Raw genomic sequence first — 21,899 nt, 5'->3', positions numbered from 1 at the left:
TCTCATGCTTAATATACAATTACACTTTAGAGAAAAGGGCATTCCAAATTAAAAGCATGACTGTAATTTCTATCATATAATACAAAGTTCAATTTCTCATATATTCCAAAATTCACCAATTTATCTTGTGTTTTTACACTAAAATGACCATTTCTATTTTAATACCTGATTTTACTTTTTAGTGGGGGAGGGTTGAGATGGGGTTTGGCTTTCCTAGAACTTGCTATGTAGACCAGGCTGACCTTGAATTTACAGAGATCTACCTTGCCTCTGCCTCACAAGAACTGGGATTAAAGGCATACACCACTACAACCAGCTAATTTTACTTTTAAAAGTTTTGTATTCAATAACTTCTCAAGGCAGACACTCACTGTTGAAAATCAATCTGAGGGAGACTAAACAAAATGTTTGCTTAAAATAACAAAGTAGCTGATGAAACAGCCTGCCTCCATTTTAGGCTTAAAAGCCTCCATTATTAGCTTAAAAGACATTATAGAGTCATTCCTGTTTATGATTAAACTTCTGTTTCTCAAGGATTAGTCTATGCCCCCACCTGTAACCTTAACTACAAATGGTTCTATACTGCTTGTTCCTGGAAATAGCAACCATGCCTTTGTTTTGAAACTACCTTGCAACCCTACCTTTGTTTCAAAAGGTTGTTATGACTACCTGTTATGACTTCCTTGTTATGACAACCTTGTAATCATGTATTTCTTTCAGGAGGTTGCTATGACTAACTTGTTATGCTATGTTCTGCTCCTGTAATGCCATCTATTTTACAGGCCAAATCCCCCATTTGGAAAGCCCCTACCCCTGAGCTATAAAAATGTCTTCTTCACATCCAATGCTGATCTCCTGAAACCCAATTTTAGGGAGAGACAGACTATGTACATGAATAAAAAGTCTTGCTTTAATTAATTTGGCCATGATAATTTGTGATCTTTTCTCCTAGCATCTTTGGGATTAACAAAGCAAGGAAGAGACTACATTAACAAAAATTTCAAAAATTAAAAGCAACCTAAGTAGATAAAACAAAGCTAACAATGTGAGAAAGGCCCAGGAGCAAGCCAATTTTTCTAAAAACACAAGTACAAATAATCTCTGAAAAAGTCAGTCCAGAGAAGACTTGGAGAAGATTTGAGAAGGTTTGTTGATGAGAGATTCTCCAGACCCCTACTCCCCTTCACGCACCACCACCAAACCACTGCCCCTTGTTATTAGGAGCTGGGGGTGGGAGCTCTGAAGAAAAGAAACTTCAACTCTGGGCTAAAGGACATCAGGAAGAATTCATTTTTACTACAGTGAAAGCAGGTGAGATTGTAGTAAGTGAAGGTCTACACACTGAATAGTTGGTAACACTCAGATCCCTTCTCTTACTCACTAAAATGACAAAGCAGTTAGGCTCTCCAAACTCAAACCAGATAATTGGGGATTTTTTTCCTCTAGAGAACACAAACACTAAACTAACCAAATATTATTACATAACTACTATGTTTTTGGAAAGAGGACAGGGGAAGTGTTTGTATACAGAAAGGGGATGGAGTTGAGACCTAAATTCTCATTCTCCAAATAAACGAAAGAAAAAAAAAAACTCACAAAACTAAAAACATATGTAACAATAAACAGTAAGTAATAAATAAACATCAATTATGCATAAGAAGCAACAAAGCAAGGATCTGCTAATTTTGAATTTTAGTTTTGTTAATTATTTCCTTGACTAAATTTTTTAAGTAACACAATATGTGTGAAAGACATTTTAAAAAGGAATTTATGTGGTGCTGGAGAGATGCCTCAGCAGTAAAGAGCACTTGTGGCTTTTGTGGAGGAGCCAGGTTAAGTTCCCAGCACCCTACATGGCAGCTCACAACTGTCTGTCACTCTAGTTCTATGGGACACTGTCTCTTCTGACATCTGAGGTCTCCTGCATGCCCACACACAAAAAAAACTTTTTAAGGGAATTCATGTGTCAAACTGAAGAAGAGTTAGTAATCACCTAATAAATACTATTTAATATTTAATGATATAACAATGTTGTAATAAGGGAGAGAGAAAGAAAGCGCAAGAGAGAGAGAGCATATGCAAGAAAGAGGGTCCTGTCTCTTTGTAAGTAGCCTAACAACTCATACCATTTTTGAACTTGTTAATTAATGCATCATAACTAGAAGAAAGAAATTCCCAATTTCTCTTTAAAAACGACTAACCAGGCTGGTGATAGAGACCTGTAAAACCACTGTTGTACTCTGAATGTAATTGGCCCCCATAAGCTCATAGGGAGTGGCACTATTAGGAGGTGTGGCTTTGTTAGAATTGGTATGGCCTTGTTAGAGGAAGTGTGTCACTGTGGGGGTGGACTTTGAAGTCTCCTTTGTTCAAGCTATGCTCAGTGTGACAAATAGTTCACTTCCTGTTGCCTGCAGATCAAGATGTAGAACTCTCAGTTCCTTCTCCAGCATTATGTCTACCACATATTACCATGTCCTGCCATGATGATAATGGACTAAACCTCTGAGCTGTAAGCGAGCTACGCAATTAAATGTTTTCCTTTATAAGAGTTGCCATGGTTATAGTGTCTCTTCACAGCAATAGAAACCCTAACTAAGACAATCACCAACTCAGAAAATTAAGGCAGGAATGCAGCCAAGTTCAAGGCTTGAGTGAACTACAGAGCAAGCAAGTTCAAGGCCAGCTCAGCACAACTTTGTGAAAGTCTGTCCCAAAATGAAAAATAGAAAACGGGTTGGGAACAGAGTCTAGTGGTAGAATGTTTGTCTTGCATGTTCAAAGCCCTGATTCAATCCACAGTACAACATAAATAAACAAATATAAAACTATGATTGTAGAATAATTCTAAATAAATATTTCCTATAATTAAAAAAATAATGTTCATATTAACTTAAAATAAGATTTATTAAATTTATATCTCCAAAAGACTTTTTTTTTTTTTGGTTTTTCAAGACAGGGTTTCTCTGTATAACAGCCCTGGCTGTCCTAGAACTAGTTCTATACACCAGGCTGGCCTCGAACTCAGAGAGATCTATCCGCCTGCCTCTGCCTCCCGAGTGCTGGGATTAAAGAAGTATATCACTACCACTCAGTTCCTCCAAAAGAATCTTAATGAGTCCATAACAGGGGCAAAAAGCCTTGTCAACTGTCTGATAGATAGTTTATATTAATCAGAAAGTATATTAATCAGAACTTTTTATGAAGGAGAATTCTCTTTACTTTTTAAATTTCTGCTTGGCAATCTACTCTTCATCTATTAATAGATAGTAGGAAACAAGAAATTTAAAATCTAAGTTTTAGAAAGTACACTGAGCTGTTGGGTTAAATAATCTCATAAATAATGATATTTCCACTATTTTGTAACTTATTTTCAAATGTGAAATGAAACTTAGGATATTTTGAAAGGTAAATTAGTGATCCTGCTACATACTAAGTAACATACAAAAAAAATTTAAGCTTAAAAAACTAGTAAACAGAACTGGCAAGATAGTTCATTGGATTGGATAAAGGCACTTACTTGCCTTGTAAGTCTAACAATCTGGGCTTGATCCCCCAAACCCATGTAAAAGTGGTAGAAAGAGAAAACAAGCTCCACAAAGTAGTCCTCTGACTTCCACATTCACACTGTGGCACATGTGCTCCCCCTAGCCCACATGCACATCATACATGAACACAATAAGTAAAATAAAGGTTGTTTTTAAGTACTTGGTAAATATTAAAATTTTAAATCACAGATTTCAAAGTACAGATAGACACAATCAGGAAACAGATGACATGTCATTGTATAGACTTTGATATGAATATGGGCTATATATTAAATAGTATCATATATAGAATGCTAAATTTGGGGGTTATGACAATGGTATTGTATAAATTTAGAAGACTCTCATGATGCTAAATGCTTACTGGTGTGTCTACCACTTACTTTCAGGGAGTTCAGGAAGAAAAGAGAAAGTAAATGTACAAATGTTAACACCAGTTCAGTCTGGGCAAAGGAAGCTCCATATTCATTCCATTCATACTTCTTCCATTCCAACTACAGATTTGAAGTTTTTAAAATAAAAAAGGTATGTGCATCCTTGTATGTCAGGGTCCAGCCCAGTGTTGAGGTTCAGTCCCAACCTATCGAAGGGTCCCTTGAAGAGGGAAGTAAGGAATTGAGAAATGCTAGATAGGAATTATAGAAGTAGATGAAGAAAAAAGATAGAGACATAAGATAGCTTTGGACAGGCCCTGGGTTAATACCCAGTCGCCCCAAGTTTAATCTTGATGAGCTTTTTATACCTTAGCCAGGGGAGGAACAAAAGATCTCCCCCTCTCAAGGTCCAGGTACTAAGTACCAACAAGTGTAGACCCTTCAAAACACCTGGTAACCATGCGCTTGGCCATATTATCTCATTATGCAGTCCTGCTGGCAAAGCAAGCTCAGACTTTCTGACCTTGAATAAGGCCTTTCTAGGGAGCTTCTGTGGACCTCAATACTTGTATTTATTACTAAGACATATATAAGAACTTAAGAGCCTATAGTGGAAATATTCCAAACACAAACAAGGAAAAAAATGGAGTAACTAAACAGAGATTGGCAAATGGATATACTATGGTATGCTCATACAAAAGAATAGCATGCAGCAATGAAAATGAATGAACTAATACTAACATACCACATTGGTGAAACTCAAATGAGGAACAGCTGAAGCTACATATTAATAACAAGAACAAATACTTGTTGGATAAATGCTTTTCAGACAATACTTATGAAAGATCGGTCTTATAACTTATCTTTGTTTAACCAAAGTTGTATTCACAGACAGTACAAATAAGGCTTTAGTGAAACATATTAGGAAGGTATTTAAGACAAATTATTTTCAGACACCCTCATGCATATTATAAAACCACCTGCATACTACTGATCTGTTCATGAACTAGGATGCTCCGCTGTTTGTGAACAGTTAGTGGGCCACACTTTTTGAAAGATCTAGTTTGAATAAGCAGGTATACTGGATATAAACTTGTATCAAAAAGACTTCCTTAACTAAGAATGTTCAAACTGTACTATTACTTAATGGTTTTAGTTTTAAAATAAATCTAAATTCAGACTAATATCCAGAGGTGGTGGTGGTGGTGGTGGTGGTGGTGGTGGTGGTGGTGGTGGTGGTGGTCGTGGTGGTGGTGAAGAAGCTAAGGCAAGGAGGAGAAGAAAATAAAATACTCACATTAACTCTGAAAGCCTGTACAGTGTTATCCAGAAGAAGAATGTTGCAAACCACCTCTGTATGCTGTCTGTCTCGGGCCAACTCCGATGCTCGGACATTGTAGGTTCTGCCAGCAGGCAATCGGAAACGTGCGGTCATTACTGTCCACACAAGATCTAGGTTTAAAAAACAAGAATCACTAAATAAAAGGAATGGTACAAGATATGATACAGCTTTTAAAAAAAAAAAAGTTAATATGTATTTTAAATTAAAACATTGACAGAAAACAATTACAAGTTTTGAAACGTCAAGATTAAGAAAATTAGGTATAAAATTACATATAAAGCTAAAATCACAAGCTACCCTAAAGAACTTTATCTTGCACTATTCTACTGAGAAGATTCAATGGGATAAAGTTTCAGGAAGTCATATTCCAATTCAAGATACGTGCGCTTAAAGGGTGGAAGGCACAGGAGAGCTCAGCAAGTGGGGTGTCGCTCACTGATATGTGTTCTAAAAATACTGCAGATGGACAACAAGGGAGAAGATTGCTTCATTCCAATCACTATTGTTTTCTTTTTATTTAGAAAAACACTGTAGAATAACAATAGTGAAGATTATTTTATTTTAATTTCAATCAACCACTCTCTTTTTTTATGAGAAAAGGGAGGTGTCAGGGCCTTACTATGTACCCAGGTTGGCCTGGAACTCCTGCCTCAGCCTCCCAAACAGCTGGAACTACAGAAATATGAGATGTGTACCTCTCTGAGATTTTCAATTTTTACATAAGTGGAGGAAATACATAGATCACCTATAAAAGAACAAACTTGTCAATGATAGCTATTAAAAGACAATGAAACTGTACTTTCAAAATTCTGAAAGAAACTTATTCGGGAACACTGAATTCTATACCCAGAAAACTAACAGTATTATTAGAGAGAAAAAAACAAAAACAAAATCATTTCAGGCATTCCATGACTCAAAATTTAAAATCCATACAACTTCCATCTTAAAGACAATGCAATAAAGGAAACTGAGCAAGGAAAAACACAGACATTTAAGATATTATTATTACTATTTTGGTTCTTTCAAGACAAAATTTCTCTGTATAGTCCTGGCTGTTCTGGAACTTGCTCTGTAGACCAGGCTGGTCTCACACTCAGAGATCCTCTTGCCTCTTTGGGACACAAAACAAAACTAAATATACTTAAGGAACTGAAATTACACAAAGTATGTTCCCTGAGAACAAGAGAATTAAACTACAAATTAACAATAGAAAAGTCTCCAAACACAAGGAAAGTAAATAGCATACTTCTAAGTACACATTAGACAAAGAAGAAATCTTAAGGGAACAAAAGATACACAGAATTAAATAAAACAGAAAACATAATGCAGCAAAACTTGCGGGTTACATATATAGCAGCACTTATAAGGGAAATTTATAGGACTGCATGTATGTAATAGAAAAATGGGACATGCCTCAAACCAATAATCTAACCTCCTTCAGAACAGAGAACAGAGAAAAACCTAATGAAACCACAACAAATGGGGGAAATGAAATGCTTTTCTGCATTGATTGAAACATCACACTTTTATGATAAAAATTCTCAAAACAAACAAAGAAAAGGGGCACAATATCACCACACAATGCTTTTCTAGATATCCTCAAGGAAGGTATCTAGAAAAGCATTGTGTGGTGATATTGTGTTCCCCAAAATATTGTGTACCCTAATAAACTTATCTGGGGTCAGAGAACAGAACAGACACTAGATATAGAGGCCAGAAAATGGTGGCACACACGACTTTAATCCTAGCATTCCAGAGGCAGAGATCCATCTGAATCTCTGTGAGTTTAAAGCCACACTGGAAACAGCCAGGCATGGCAACACAAGCCTTTAATCCCAGGAAGTGATGTCAGAAAGCAGAAAGGTATATGAAGCATGGAAACCAGGAACTAGAGCTGGTTAAGCTTTTAGGCTTTTGAGCAGCAGTTTAGCTGAGATCTCAGAGGCTTGCAGTCTGAGGAAACAGGATCAGCTAAGAAATTGGCAAGGTAAGGTGACTGTGGCTTGTTCTGCTTCTCTGATCATCCAGCATTCACCCCAATACCTGGCTCTGGGTTTGATTTTATTAATAAGAACTTTTAAGATTCATGCTACAGCATTCTATATGGCTCCTATCCTAATTAATTGAATGGTTAGAGTCTAAACATTTTCACCCTAAAATCAGGAACAAGGCAAGTAATTCCATGAAAGTGAGAGTGGTGAATGGCAGGGTGCATACAAAAAGAACTAAAACTGGCCATGTTTGCAAATTACCTGATGTATAGATAGAATACATGTTAAATTTCAAATATAACCCCATGTGTAAAAACTAAACAAAAATTAAAATGTACAAATATAACAAAATACATACAGAAAGTTATGCTAAAAACTACAAAAGGTGAGCTGAAGAGATGCCCAGGGTGGTGAGGTGCCCCACCAAGCATGCCAATGTGAAGGGCTGTCATCTTACTGAGAGACATGAATTTTAAATTATGTTTTTCATTGAATATTTCTGTAGGATGTACTTCTCTGTAAGTACTGTTGAACTTAGTATATTTTTATACTCTTCAAACAAGAATTTTAGCCATTCAAATCATATAGTCTAAAGATTGTTTGAAGTGTGTTTAAAATATAATTTCAAAAACTCTGAGAATACCTGGGAATACCAATTTACTGTCCTGGAATGTCAAAAATTAACATGCCAGGAATTTGTTTTCTTTTCTTTCTGCTTTTTTTTTTTTTTTTTTTTTTTTTGAGACAGGTTATCACTGTTGTAGCTCTAGTTGGCCTAGACCTCTCTATGTAGACCAAGACAGCCTTAAACTCATAAAGATCTAGGGCTGAAGAGATGGCTCAGTGGTTAAGAGCACTGACTGTTCTTCTAGAGAACCTGGGTTCAATTCCCAGCACCCACATGGCAGCTCACAACTGTCTGTAACTCCAGTTTTGGGGGACTAGACACACATGGTAAAACACCAATGCACATAAAATAAAAATAATTTTAAAAAAATTATAGAGATCTGCCTGCCTGTGTCCACAGAGTGCTGGGATTAAAGGTGGGCACCACCACGCTGTGTTTTTTAACAAATATACACATGAACCATGCTTTTGGTGTCACATCTAAGACTAGATCCTCAAACTTAGATAATAAAGATTGTCCTATGTTTTCTTCTAAAAATTTTACAGTTTAGGTTCTATGTTTAAATCTGATTCAGAGTACTTTTGAATATAAAATGAGAGGTAGTGTGGACTGCGGCTCATTTGTTATTTTGTATATATACAACTTTCTATCATTGTTGAAATGCCATCCCCCCCTTTTTAACTAATTTTATTTGGGGATGGGGGGGTTGTGCCATGACACCCATGCAGAGGTCAGAGAACAATTTGCAGCAGCAGATGCTCTCCTTCCACCAACTGGATTCTGGTGAGTAATCAAACTTGGCAGCATGTACTGTCGCCTACTAAGCTATCCAATACCGGACAATACCATAGTTGTTTTATATTCAAAAGTTCTCAATGAATCAGATTTAAATATAAAATCTACACCACAAAACTTACACAGATACACGCAGATGCAAGCACATATAATTTAAAAATAAATCTTTAAAAATATTTCCATTGTACTAGGTATAAATAATATACAGAAGACTTAAAAGTATAGCAAAGAGATATGTGCAGGCTTTATGCAAATATTTCATCATCTTATATAAAAAACTTGAGACACCCACAGACTTTTACCACAAACACAAATAAATATCCTAGTATAAATAAGGGCCAAATGTTAAGAATAACAACAAAGAATATCTTTGGATACAAGAGAACAAAGGTTTTAAAACAATCTAGAGGAATGAAATGATCATGTCTTTCCTTTAATAAAGTTGTACCTCTTTCTCACAAGAATATTATGTTGATTCTTAATTTTTCTTAAGAATTACCCTAAGAAATTCTGGTTTACATTACTTTCCTAATAATTAAAACAATATACCTTTATTTTGAAAACTGGAGTACTAGGTTGGGTCTAAAACATTTTTCTAAATGGTGTATCTCTTGACTTTGCAAATGATCAATTACATTAAAAATAGACAATCAACTGCTAGTTGAATTTCATGGAATGAAGAGACAAGAACGGAGAACCAGAACTTGAGCTAACCTTCTTAGTTACTACCTCTGGCCTCTTCCTTTTCTTGCTTCCAGGGTTATAAATCTCCAATACCTACTTTCAATCTCCTGGAAGATGGGTTCTGGAGCAATAGAAGTGCTTGGATTAGGAACAGTTTAGAATGAGGAGAAGCTGAAGAGGTCAATGATTTCAATTTCACTCAAGAGAGTCCACTGACTTAAAAGTCAAATGCTCTTCCTGCATTCTTACATGTAGCTTTCAAATTATTAGTTTATTCTCCTTTAAATGACCAACTCTAACAAGTATTGCCATTATTCATCTTATTTCTAAGGATTCTTAATTAACTTTATCATTAAGTAAAAGAATGATCTTCTACTAGCTAATTTGCCTGGTAACCCTGGATTTACTTGCTAATTTGTCAGTAAAATATGTCCATACACTAAAAAAGCAAATGTCATTTAAATAACCATTTTCTCATTTTATTACTTTTCTGTGTTTCATTTGAGAAAGCTAAAACAAAAATGCTAACAAAGAAATTAGAATTAGTAATTTGACCTCTGTATAGACCAATAAAGGAATATCAAATGACCATAGTTTGTAATTCTGTGAAGCTAGAAGGTGACACTTAAGTGCTCCTAACAACCTTATGTACGAGAACAACAAGTTGCATGGAGTTATAATTTAATATCGCTTGGGTTTAACATTTTATTACTGGAGCAGGGAGAAGCTCAAAAAGAGCTATGAAACAATGCATCTAGCAAAGCACTGACAACTCTCTCCATCTACTTTCTTCAATATCCACAATAATAACCCACAAGTTTCTATTACTGTCATCATAATCATATTTGCAGAAATGGAGTATCACTGAAAATTAGTAACATTTGTATAAAGCAACAAAAGAAAACAAATAATTACCTTAGAAACAAGTTTCTTGATTCTTAAAAATGCCAAGAAAGACTAACCTTTTTCATGTTAGTAGCTAATAAATGTTACTTACCCAAGTTACAGTACTTACTAATTAGTCTACATAAAATGTTCATCCAAAGGCGGCGGTGGTGGCGCACGCCTTTAATCCCAGCACTCGGGAGGCAGAGTCAGGCGGATCTCTTGAGTTCGAGGCCAGCCTGGGCTACCAAGTGAGTCCCAGGAAAAGGTGCAAAGCTATACAGAGAAACCCTGTCTCGAAAAAACCAAAAAAAAAAAAAAAAAAAAATGTTCATCCAATAAAAAAAGCACTGAGCTGAGTTCAGGTTCCACATAAGTATATACTTGAACATGAAAAAACTTAGCAATCACTTGAAAGTAATTAAGCTACCATTTGTTGAATCTTAGTCTTTATAATTTCCAATTTTTAAATACAAAAAGTAGCCATCTGAAAGGCTTTAGTTTAGTACATTTGGTACATCCAACTTTATATGAAAAGAATAAAGAAAAGATGGAGGAAGCATTTCTAAAAGGGGAAGTCTGCTGGAAACCCAGCCCTCTAAAAGTCAAAGATCACTGATAAAGTGTCAAAAATCAACATTTTCAAAGGTCTGGAAATTAGCAAAAAGGTTGCTTGCTACACCCTGAAGAGCTTTATTTTAAAACAAACAACTGAACCTCACTGAGCATGAGCTTTGTAGCATTTTAATGGGATTTCTACCCAATTCCCTTGTTCCAATAATGTAGGCACTTTGAAAAACCAAAGGAGACTGTCCAGAAAAACAGATAGGCTGACTGCAGAGCTTCCCTTCTCCCTGTTCCTCCAAATCCAATCCCCCAGCCTCAATGCCAGCTCTGCAGAATACTTGTGGCAGCCCCCAGGCCCAGCTCCAATATCTAGTGGATCAAACCGATCTTCCCCTCCCAACTTCTCCTACTCCCCTAGTAGAACTACACCTGACTTCCCAACAGAGACTCAAAAGGCGAGAAGCATCTGGATATATTGCTAAGATCTCTAAGAGACCACAGCTGCCAGCCCAGACTACTATACCCAGCAAAACTTTCAATTACAATAGTTGGATTTAAGCGATATCTATCTATAAATCTAGTCCTATAGAAGGTATTAGATGGAAAGCTCTAAACTAAAGAGGTTAACTACACTCAAGAAAACACAGGGAATAATCCAATCTAGCAAATCAAAAGCATGCACACAACACATATACACACCCAACCAAAGTAACAAGAATCAACAAACACAGCTCATTGATACTTTTCAGCATCAATGATCACAACTGCCCAATAAAAAGACAGACTACAAGAAGGGATACAAAAATGGAGTCCATCCTTCTTCTGCACCCAAGAAACACACCTTAACATTAAGGAATCAAGGATAGACATTACCTCAGGATAAAATAATAGAAAAAGATATCCAAATAAATGCATAAGAAGCAAGCTTGGTGTAGCCATTTTAATATCTGACAAACAGACTTCAAACCAAACTAATCAAAAAAAATAGAGAAGGGCAATACACACTCAAAGCGAAGAGAAAAACATATTAAGAGGACATTGCAATTCTTAACATCTAGGTACCAAACACAAGGTCACTCAAATTAAAAAATAAAAAACAAAAACCTACTACAACTTAAATAAGGTATTAATCCTCACACAGTGATAATGGGAAATTTCAATACCCAACTCCCACCAACAGACAACTAGGTCATCTAGACAAAAACTACACAGAGAAATGCTGGAGCTAACTGACGTATAAACAAAATGAGCCTTACAGATACTTACAGACAATTTCACTCCAATTCAAAAAACTATACCTTCTTCTCAGCACCTCAGGGAACTTTCTCCAAAACTGACTACATACTTGGACACAAAGCAAGTCTCAACAGACACAGAAAACTGCAATAACCCCTGCATCCTACCAGGCCACCACAGATTAAAGCAGGTATCAACAAGAACAGAAACAACAGAAAGCTTACAAACTCATGGAAACTGAACAACTCTCTACTGAATGATAAATGAGTTGAAAGAGAAATTTAAAAAAATAATTAAAAACTTTATAGAACTGAATGACTATGAATACACAGCATACCCAAACTTACGGAACACAAGAGGCCAAGTTCACAGCACTAAGTGCCTACATAAAAAAAAAAAATCGGCAAGATCTCATAGTAGCAACTTAACAGCACACCTGAAAGTTCTAGAACAAAAAAGAAGAAATCATACCCCAAGGGAGTAGATGGCAGAAAATAATCAAACTGAGCACTGAAAAAATGAAAAAAAACTAAAAAACAATAGAAAGAATCAATGAAACAAAGATTTGGTACTTTTTTTTCTTTTTCTTTTCTTTCTTTCTTTCTTTCTTTTTTTTTTTTTTTGGTTTTTTAAGATAGGGTTTCTCTGTATGAAGATGCTGGTGAGGATGTGGTGTAAGGGGAACACTCACCCATTGCTAGTAGGAGTGCAAGCATGTACAGCCACTATGGAAGTCGGTGTGGCTGTTCCTCAGGAAGGTGGGAATCAACCCCAAGATCCAGCTATACCACTCTTGGGCACATACTCAAAAGATGTTTTATCCTACCACAGAGACTTTCACTCAACCATGCTTATGGCTGCTCTATTCATAATAGCCAGAAACTGGAAACAACCTAGATGTCCTCAATAGAAGAATGGATAATGTGCACATTTACATAATAGAATATTACTCAGCCATTAAAAAAATAAAATAAAATCATAAAATTCGAAGGTAATAGATGTAACTGAAAAACATCATCCTGAATGAGGTATCCCAGACCCTAAAGATAAATATGGTGTATTTGTTTATTCGTAGATATTAGCTGTTAAGTCAATGATAATGAAGCTACAATCTGTAGAACTACAGAGGTTATGTATAGAGTAATGGACTAGGGAATACACATAGGAAAAGAAAATAGAATAGATAATTATGGATTGATGGGGGTGCTGAAATGGGAAGATCAAGAAGGGAGGGGGGAGGGAATAGGAAGCTGAGGGAGGGAACACAGGGAGAGACAGCTAAAATTAAGGACCATTTGTGCAGTAGTATGGAAACCTAATACAGACGTGATCTAAATGAAATTGCCAAATAATAAGGGAGATAAAGTCCCAGTTGGCCATCTCTTGTCACCAAATGAAGTTTCCAGTACCAGAGCTGGGATATATCTAATTGAGTTGTTGGTCAATGGGGTCAGTACTGTGGGAATCCCCATACAACCCAGGCTCTTGCCAAGACTAAAGGTTGCTCTCCACAAAATGACAAGGCCCATCACTGAAGATAATACCTCACAACTCTTAAACACAGAGAAATCAAGCTGGTGCCTACACAGAGCCTTCACCCCTACGAGCTAATGTCTCTGGTACTAGAAGGCATTCAATATGCTACCAAAAGAGAAACATAAATACCAAGCCAGCCACAAACTCTTTGATCTATAATGCTGTCCTGCCTTATATGGCAGGGCAATTGTGACACAAAGCTTGTGGGAATAACCAATCAATGTCTGATTGGACTTAAGACCTGCTCCATGAGATGGAAGCCACACCTGAAAATGCTTGGGTGACCAAGAACCAGAGACTACATAGCCCCAGGACCTAGGGTAAAACCAAATACTACTGTTCTAAAACAAACAAACCATAGCAATGACTCCTGATGACATTCTGCAATACTCAGCCATCATCAGAAAAGCTTCCTCCTGCAGCAGATGGGAACAAATACAGAGATCCATACCCAGACATTATGCAGTTAAGAGACTTTGGAACATTTAGCCCTAAGTGGGACGTCTCTATCAAATCCCTCTCCTCATGGCTTTGGGAACACCACAGAAGAGGTGGTGGAGTTTAAGAGCTAGAGAAATAGAGGACACCAAGAAAAATAACACCCTCTAATCAACATGGTCAAGGCTCATATGAACTTAGAGACAGAGGCAGCATGCACAGGGCCTGCACAGATCTGCACCATGTCCTCTGTATATATATTATGGCTTGCAGTTTAGCTTTTTTTTTTTTTATGGGATTCCTGAGTGTTCTAACAAATGGATCTCTGATTCCTGTGCCTTCTCTTGGGCTCTTTTATTTTGTTTGTCTTGTCTTATCCCTTAGAAGTCTGTTTGTTTTCTAATAAGAGACAGAAAAGGAGGGGGCTCCCGGAGGGGAGGCGGAAAGGAACTTGGAAGAGTAGAAGGAGGGGAAACTGTAATCAGGTTATATTATGTGAGGAAAAAGAATCTATTTTTAACAAAAGGGGTAAAATGGAAAAGAATGGGAAGGAGGGAGGGAGGGAGGGAGGGAGGAGGGAGGGAGGGAGGGAGGGAGGGAGGGAAAAGGAAAAGGCCAAGCAATCATGCTAGCAATTATGAAAGCTATAGACACATTCCTGCAACACTGGATCAGAAAAGTAAGGTCATGAAGCTCCCTCCAAGTCCTCATTTTTGGAGAAACCATTATCTAATCATTCTAACAGAAACCTAAAAATTCCTACTTGTATAGCATTGCTTATTTTATCTAAGAACGTGACTGCTATAAACAGCCTTTTATCAAGAGCACTTTTTGAAAAATTACCAGTAGTAATTATTTAATAACATAGCAGCCAGAAGTTTCAGTAACTGGTATGGTGGAAAAGAAGATGACCAAAACAAAAACAGTGCAAACTGGAGAAGAAGATACCCATAAAAAGCTAAAAGGCTCCCCACATACTCCTGGAAATGGAGAAGGATGCCAGCAGGTGCAGAACTTTGTTCATCTCAGCAGACTAAGACTAAAAGGATATATTATATTCTATATTCAATATAGCCAAGGGCATAAATGAAATCTCACCATTAGCATCTCATTAGTGGTAGTTTCATACAGGCATCAAAGTCATAGATGCAATGCAAGAGAATAATGAGAGGAAGAGGTAAAAGTATCTTCATTTGCAGAAACTATGAGCTTACACAGAGAAAAGCCTAACAAACCACACACAAAAAAGACAAATTTAGCAAGGTACTGGATACAAATGCAATAAAATCAGCTGGGCTGCTAAGCATTAACAATGTATAATGCCAAAAGGAAATTAACAATTCAGTTTATCAAAGTGTCCAAGAGTATATACGAATAATTTAATCAAAAAAGAGAACTGTAAAACTATATAGGAACACTACACAATACCAAGAAAAAGAAGAAATACAGGTACAAATGAATTTGAAAACAGTACTAAAATTGTTAAAACAATTGTTCATAGCACCATTCAAAAATCCACCCAAAGTAATCTATGGACCACTTGATACAGTCTTTACAACTGAGGTCTTAATGACACTGTTTTGCAAAAACAAAATAATTTCCATCCCAAAATTTATACAGACTTCAGAAGGTACTCCGAAGAGCTAAGGAATCTTGAAAAAGAACAAAACTAGTATTCCTAATTTCAAAAGTTATAACAAAGGCTATCACAGCCTAAACAGTGCAATACTAGGAGGAAGACTTAAGGATAAAGGTCAAAATGAACCCCACATTTTCTATAAGGAAAAGGTGTCATTCTATTTGTGTTGCTAAACTACACTTGGATACCTTTTTTTCTTTCTTTGTTTTTTTTTTTGTTTGTTTGTTTGTTTGTTTGTTTACGACCGGATTTCTCTGTGTAGCCCTGACTATCCTGAAACTCGCTCTGAAGATCAGGCTGGCCTTCAACTCACAGAAATCCACCTGCCTCTGCCTCCTGAGTGCTGAGATTAAAGGCGTGCACTACCACCGCCCACCACTGCCCTTGGATACTTTGTTGAGCAGTTTACTTGCCTTTGGAGAAGACATAAACTTCTACTTTTTCTTTAAAGGCCTCCTCAGAGAAACCAAAGTACAATTCTACAGAAGTCCAGCGTGGGGAACCAATGAGTTTACTGGGCTTATTTACCAAGTGTGGGTGGCAAATGACCTCCTGGAGCACGTGATTCCAAAGCAGCGGACCAACTGAAATGTCTCCCCCTAGCACAGATGACGATTCCGGGCAGCTGCACAGGTCAAGTCTCCTTTAGTCAACCTTCAATCCTCTCTATATTCTAACACCTCCTGAGACCTCAAGGCCATCAACTAGGGTAGAATTTCATACCACCAGGCAGAAGGCTGGCATCTCAAGTAAGGATTCAAAGACTCTCCCCACCACTCCTTCCTTCTATGAGGAATGTTAACTGTCAGCACGCCCAGTCTCAGTGGTCTCTTCTCAGCAGCCACAGCTGCTCTGATGAAAATGACAGCTATTAGACTCAGAGGACAGTGCTCTGCAATATTTTGGCTCCCAATTCTGAAGGCAGGGAAATTCTGGAGCATGTGTCAACATGTCTTCATTTTCTGGAGGGCCTCATACTATGTCCCCACATGGTGGAGTGAAAGAGGTAGCAAAGAGAAAACATCATGCAAAGAGATACAGAAGGGAGCCTAGCCTGCCTCAGAGCAGCCCTCTCTCATCTTAACTACCCAGTCTTGAAGCCTAACTCACTCCGAGAAGACCAAAGTCTTGAAGAACTGACCTAGAAAGACATTAGTCCATTCATGACAATGGTGCCCCAATGGGCTAATTACTTTCCACCAGGCCTTACCTCTTCAAGGTCCAAATACCTCACAACGACAATACATAGAGGACCAAGCTTCTAGCACATGACTTTAGCAGGAACAAACCTCTGCAGATGACAAGATAGCAATAAAGAAAATGTATCTTTCCAACAAATGGTTCTGAAAAACCTGAATATTCACTTGTTAAAAAAAAAAAAAGATTCATCCTTACATCCTTACCATAAACAAAAATTAAAACAGACCTAAATATGAGACCTAAAACTATAAAACTCTTAAAAGAAAACATAGGGAGTTTCATGATAATGGACTGAGAAATCATTTCTTAGATATGACACCAAAATGACAGACAATAAAAAATAGGAAAAATGAATTTCATCACATCAAGAATAGCATCAAGAAAATGATTAGAAAAAGCACAACATAAGAAAATATTAGTAAATCATATCTCTTATAGGTCTGATGTCCAGAACATATAAAGGATGCCTACAAAAGGAGGAAGGACAGGGAGGGTAGTGCACTGATAATATATTTAGCATGCAGGAAGCCCTGGTTTCAAACCCTGCCATATCAAAAAACAAAAGGTCTAATTTAAAATACACAACTACATTCAAATGAACATTTCTCTAAAGCTATACAAGTGACAATAAGCACACTCAAAACATGTTCAGTATGACTATGACTAATCAATCATTGGGGAGATGCAAACTACAATCATGACAAGATCTTCCTCCACACATATTTGGATAGCTACTACTTAAAAAGGGGATAGGGATCTAGACATGTAGCTCAATGGTAGACTACCTACCTATCAAGAGTAAGTAACTAATTTTGAGCTTCAGCATTGAAAAATAACTACCACCAAACAAAAACAATGAAAAATAAATATATTAACAGAATTGAAAGCTCTTAAAGAGATATTTAGACACTAATGCTCAGGGCAGCACTATACAACAGTCAAAAGGTAGAAGAAGCAACCTAAGGGTCCACTAAATGGATAAAGTGAAACATGATCTATATCTACATGATGGAAGGAAATTCTGCCACAAGCTACAATTTAGAGTAACCTTGAGATGTTATGCTGAGTAAAATACACTAATATCAGTGGTTCTCAACCTTCCTAAGGCTGCAATGCAACCCTTTAATACAGTTCCTCATGCTGTGGTGACCTCCAATCATAAAATTATTTTTTTGCTACTTCATAACTGTAATTTTGCTACTGTTATGAATCATAATTACCTAATATGCAAGATATAAGATAAGTGACCCCCAAAGGGGTAGTGACCCAAAGATTGAGAACAACTGACTTAATAAAGTAAGTATGACAATCAAAGCAGAAAGAGGACTAGAAATTGCCTGCCGTGTCTTTAAGAGAAAAAAGCCAACAGGAGCTAGGAGGCAGTGGTGAGCCCACAAGGAAGCAAAAGCACATACTACCACAAAACTGTGCGCTTTAACTTCTGAAATGCCACTACATGAAGCAGGGATCTTGGTTTTGTGGATAAAAATGTTACCGTATTTTTTAATTTAATAGAATTTGTAGTATTAGAATTCATCATTTTGACCTTATTATGAATGAATACTTAGTTGGAGTTCCTACTCTTTTAAAAAAAGAAATTTGCAAACTAGCAAAATTTCAAAAAGGAAAATTAATAAAAATATAAAACTACCCAGGTAATTTGGAGAGGGGAATTCTAGATTTATTAGAACGTGCCAGTAGAAGAATAAAAAGACAAAAAGGGGATCAACAGGCATCCTCTTTAGAATGACACCTTTAAATCCTAGGTGGCAACCCCTGAAGCACCACTGTGATGCCCAGGGAAGACAGGGTGGCCTAGAAGCCCAACTACTTCCTTAAAAGCATCCAACTTTTGGATAAATACCTAAAATGCTTCATTTGGGGGCAGACAACGCGGGCTCCACACAGATGCAGCAGATGCACATGTCTCTGTGAGGGAAGGCTATGGTGCTAATGGGCTAGAACAACATGATACGCAAGGTCATTCGGGGTATCTGGAAAACAACCCAGCTCTGAAGAAACTGTTGCTCCATACCTGGGAGAACGTGGGCTTTGAGGACCTCACTGTGATTAGGGGCATGCTGCTGGCTGATAATATGGTACCAGGTTGCCACCTGTGCTGGTGCCATTGCCCTGTGTGAGGTAACTGTGCCAACCCAGAATATCCTTTTCTTCCAGGCTTAGGTGTCACCACTAAAATGACCACTGAAATTCTGAGTGATGTGCAGCTGACAAAAACTGGAACAAAGTAGGAGCCAGTGAAGCCACACTGCTGAATAAGCTGATCTCCTTTGGGCTGATCATCCAACAGGTGTTAAACAATGGCAGCATTTACAACCCCAAGTGCATGACACCACAGAGCAGAATCTGCACTCCCGCTTCCTAGATGATGTCCAAAATGATGCCAGTGTTTGTCTGCAGACTGGTTACCTGACTGCTTCCTCGGCGATGTGCGATGTACTCTATCATCAATGGGTACAAGTGGGTCCTGGCTTTGTCTGTGGAGACTGAGTACACGTTCCCACTTACTGAAAAGGTCAAGCCCTTCTTGGCCGATCCATTGGCATTTATGGCTACTGACCCTGTGGCTGCCTCCACCACTGCTGCTTCTGCTGCTACTGCAGCCCCAAACAAGGCTGAAGAGTTGGAGGAATCAGATGAGGATATGGGATTTGGTCTTTGACTAATCCCCTCGAGGCAACCAACTCAGCCAGCTTAATTTAAGAAACACAGAAATAAAGGCTTACTTCTCTTTAAAAAGGAAGTTGGGGAATAAAAACAAAAGCAAGCAAAAAAAAAAAAAATATGCTGCTTAACATCTCATACTAATTCCAAATACAAGCTACGCTGCAGACCGAAGAACAGAAATTCCCACGATTGATTGAATGAATCAAGCGATGTCCCTAGGGGGCAGCATGCTACTTTTAAAACTTCAGTACCTAAACTATGAGCTGGCCATGATAGTCTGGACCTCCAATCCCCACACATGGGAGTAGAGGAAGGAGAATGAGAAATGCTGGGTCATCTAGGACTACAAAGCCAGCTGAAGGCCAGCCAGAGCTACATGACAGACTGTCTCAAATAAATAAATATTTAAGATCCAATACTAGTCTTTCCCACAAGTAGTTTCTTCTGCTTACATCTACTGAGCTTTAAAACCAGAAGTAGAAGACATACAATATCTTAGGAATGCATACATTATACTGGCAACCTATTTTTATAAATGGTGCATAGAGAGATATTAACTTTATTTCTAAAGATGAAGAAAGAGGCTTACAGAGGTGCACAACTCTGGCAGTGTTACATTGCTAGAAAATATAAAATCTAGCATGCCAGCAATTTGAGGCTAAAATCAATGTATCAGACCCAAAAGATGAATGTGTTTGTTTAGTCAATTAAGCACCCTGTGGTCCAGGAATTATTCAAAGCACAGCATCTACTACAGCTCATATATTAACTGAGGCAGTAGGAAGTACTTTAGAAATAATTTGGAAGGGTTAAGGATAAAGCTTGCCTAGCATGTAGAAGGATGTTTAGTTGCTAATATTGGGGGGGGGGGACCTTATCAGCTCTAGGACCATCAGAGGCTTTCCCTTCTATCTGATTTTCTGAGAATACTCATTCTCAGAATACTTCTCTCAAAACTCAGCTAGCATGGCCCCCTCCCTCAGCCACAATGGGGAGTTTATAAATAAGGTCTCTAATCTACAGCCTCGGCTGAGCCTATGTTTGAGTTTCTAGACATCTGAACAAGGATGCCTAGAAATGGATTCTCCAGCCCCCAAACATTCTGGCTCCCAGACATTCCTAGCCTAGTAAGCATATATTGTGTTGTAGAAAAGAAAACGGCAATCACTCCTGGGCCCTGTTACATTGGAATTTCTCACACACAGAATCTACAAATACTAAAATGGTGATTGCTTCATGTCACTAAGTGTTGGCATAGCTTGTTAAGTACCAATAATAACTTGAATAGCTCATGTCTGTCACTTCATTCTTAAAACAACGATAGTCTCTGAAGATGCAAAGATGTCCAACATGCAGCCCACAGGAACAGCTGACCAAGGACAGCTATGAATGATGGTACAGATGTCAACCAGATGGTATATGGATCTGTAGGTTCATGTGGCCTGAGGGTTACTTGGGGATCCCCATGTACACCATGCTACCAGGACTGTACCCCACTACGGACTCCACAGTGGCCTAAAGTGTTGTTCTTGATAGTGTTCACTAGGTTGGCAGCAAGTCTCAAGAGAAAGAACATCCCTTTGGCCGCAGTGGTTTGCTCCAGACCACAGATCTCCTGAGAACTCTTTTAAAAGGTATTTGTGCACACAGATGTGAAAAACAAAACAAAACGGTGAACTAACTGAAAACATTGAGGGTTCTCTCTCTCTCTCTCTCTCTCTCTCTCTCTCTCTCTCTCTCTCTCTCTCTCTCTCTCTGTGTGTGTGTGTGTGTGTGTGTGTGTGTGTGTGTGTTAACTTGTGCACAGTTCTCAAGCACATACTCTGCAAATGAGAATACTGTGTTGAAATGTCAAAAGCATGGCTAAAAGGATTAGATGACTAGCCCAAGATTATACAAGCAAAATTAGGAGAAAATTAGAAGCACTTGAAAACAGATCTACTTAATCACAAAGACACCCTTTCTACCATATTTTAATGGCTTCTACTTCTTCAAGCTAAAATAATTCTTACTGTGTTTTTCTGTCACCCATGGAAGAGTCTAAATTAACTGAAAAAGAGACATCACTGGTTTCCAAAACTTTGGTTTGATCCACTGTATAATTTACCTCAACATTATTAGAAAACTGAAAACAGAATGAAGTCACATATTAAGATGTTAGCACACACCTTTAATCCCAGCACTTGGAAGGCAGAAGTAGGTAGATCGCTGAGTTCAAGGCCAGCATAGAGAGTTCTAGGTCAGCCAGGGCTTCACAGTGAGACCCTGTCTCAAACACAAAAAAAAGTTAAACTAAGATCCAAGAACTCACTGTTCCTATGTGTTGGGAGCGGGAGGTTTCCAGGGAGGTT

The 21,899-nt window shown here is 37.8% G+C and overlaps 1 protein-coding gene and 1 pseudogene across 6 annotated transcripts in view; one reads left to right on the top strand and one right to left on the bottom strand.

Moving 5' to 3' along the window:
* The window catches only part of Ptpn4 (protein tyrosine phosphatase non-receptor type 4), a 179,565-nt gene that overhangs the window by 142,288 nt on the left and 15,378 nt on the right, over positions 1-21,899 (bottom strand). For all 6 annotated transcript variants that reach the window (XM_028879796.2, XM_037211479.1, XM_028879802.2 and 3 more), the window contains exon 2: positions 5,217-5,371. In XM_028879796.2, the coding sequence (XP_028735629.1) occupies positions 5,217-5,354 (138 nt within the window). In that variant the 5' untranslated portion in view covers positions 5,355-5,371. The remainder of the gene's footprint in view (positions 1-5,216; positions 5,372-21,899) is intronic.
* Positions 18,653-19,543, top strand: LOC114700231 (annotated as a pseudogene).

The sequence above is a fragment of the Peromyscus leucopus genome, chromosome 15 (assembly GCF_004664715.2).
Source record: "Peromyscus leucopus breed LL Stock chromosome 15, UCI_PerLeu_2.1, whole genome shotgun sequence".
NCBI lineage: Eukaryota > Metazoa > Chordata > Mammalia > Rodentia > Cricetidae > Peromyscus > Peromyscus leucopus.
The sequence above is the reverse complement of the archived record's forward strand: the minus strand, read 5'-3'. Positions and strand labels throughout refer to the sequence as shown.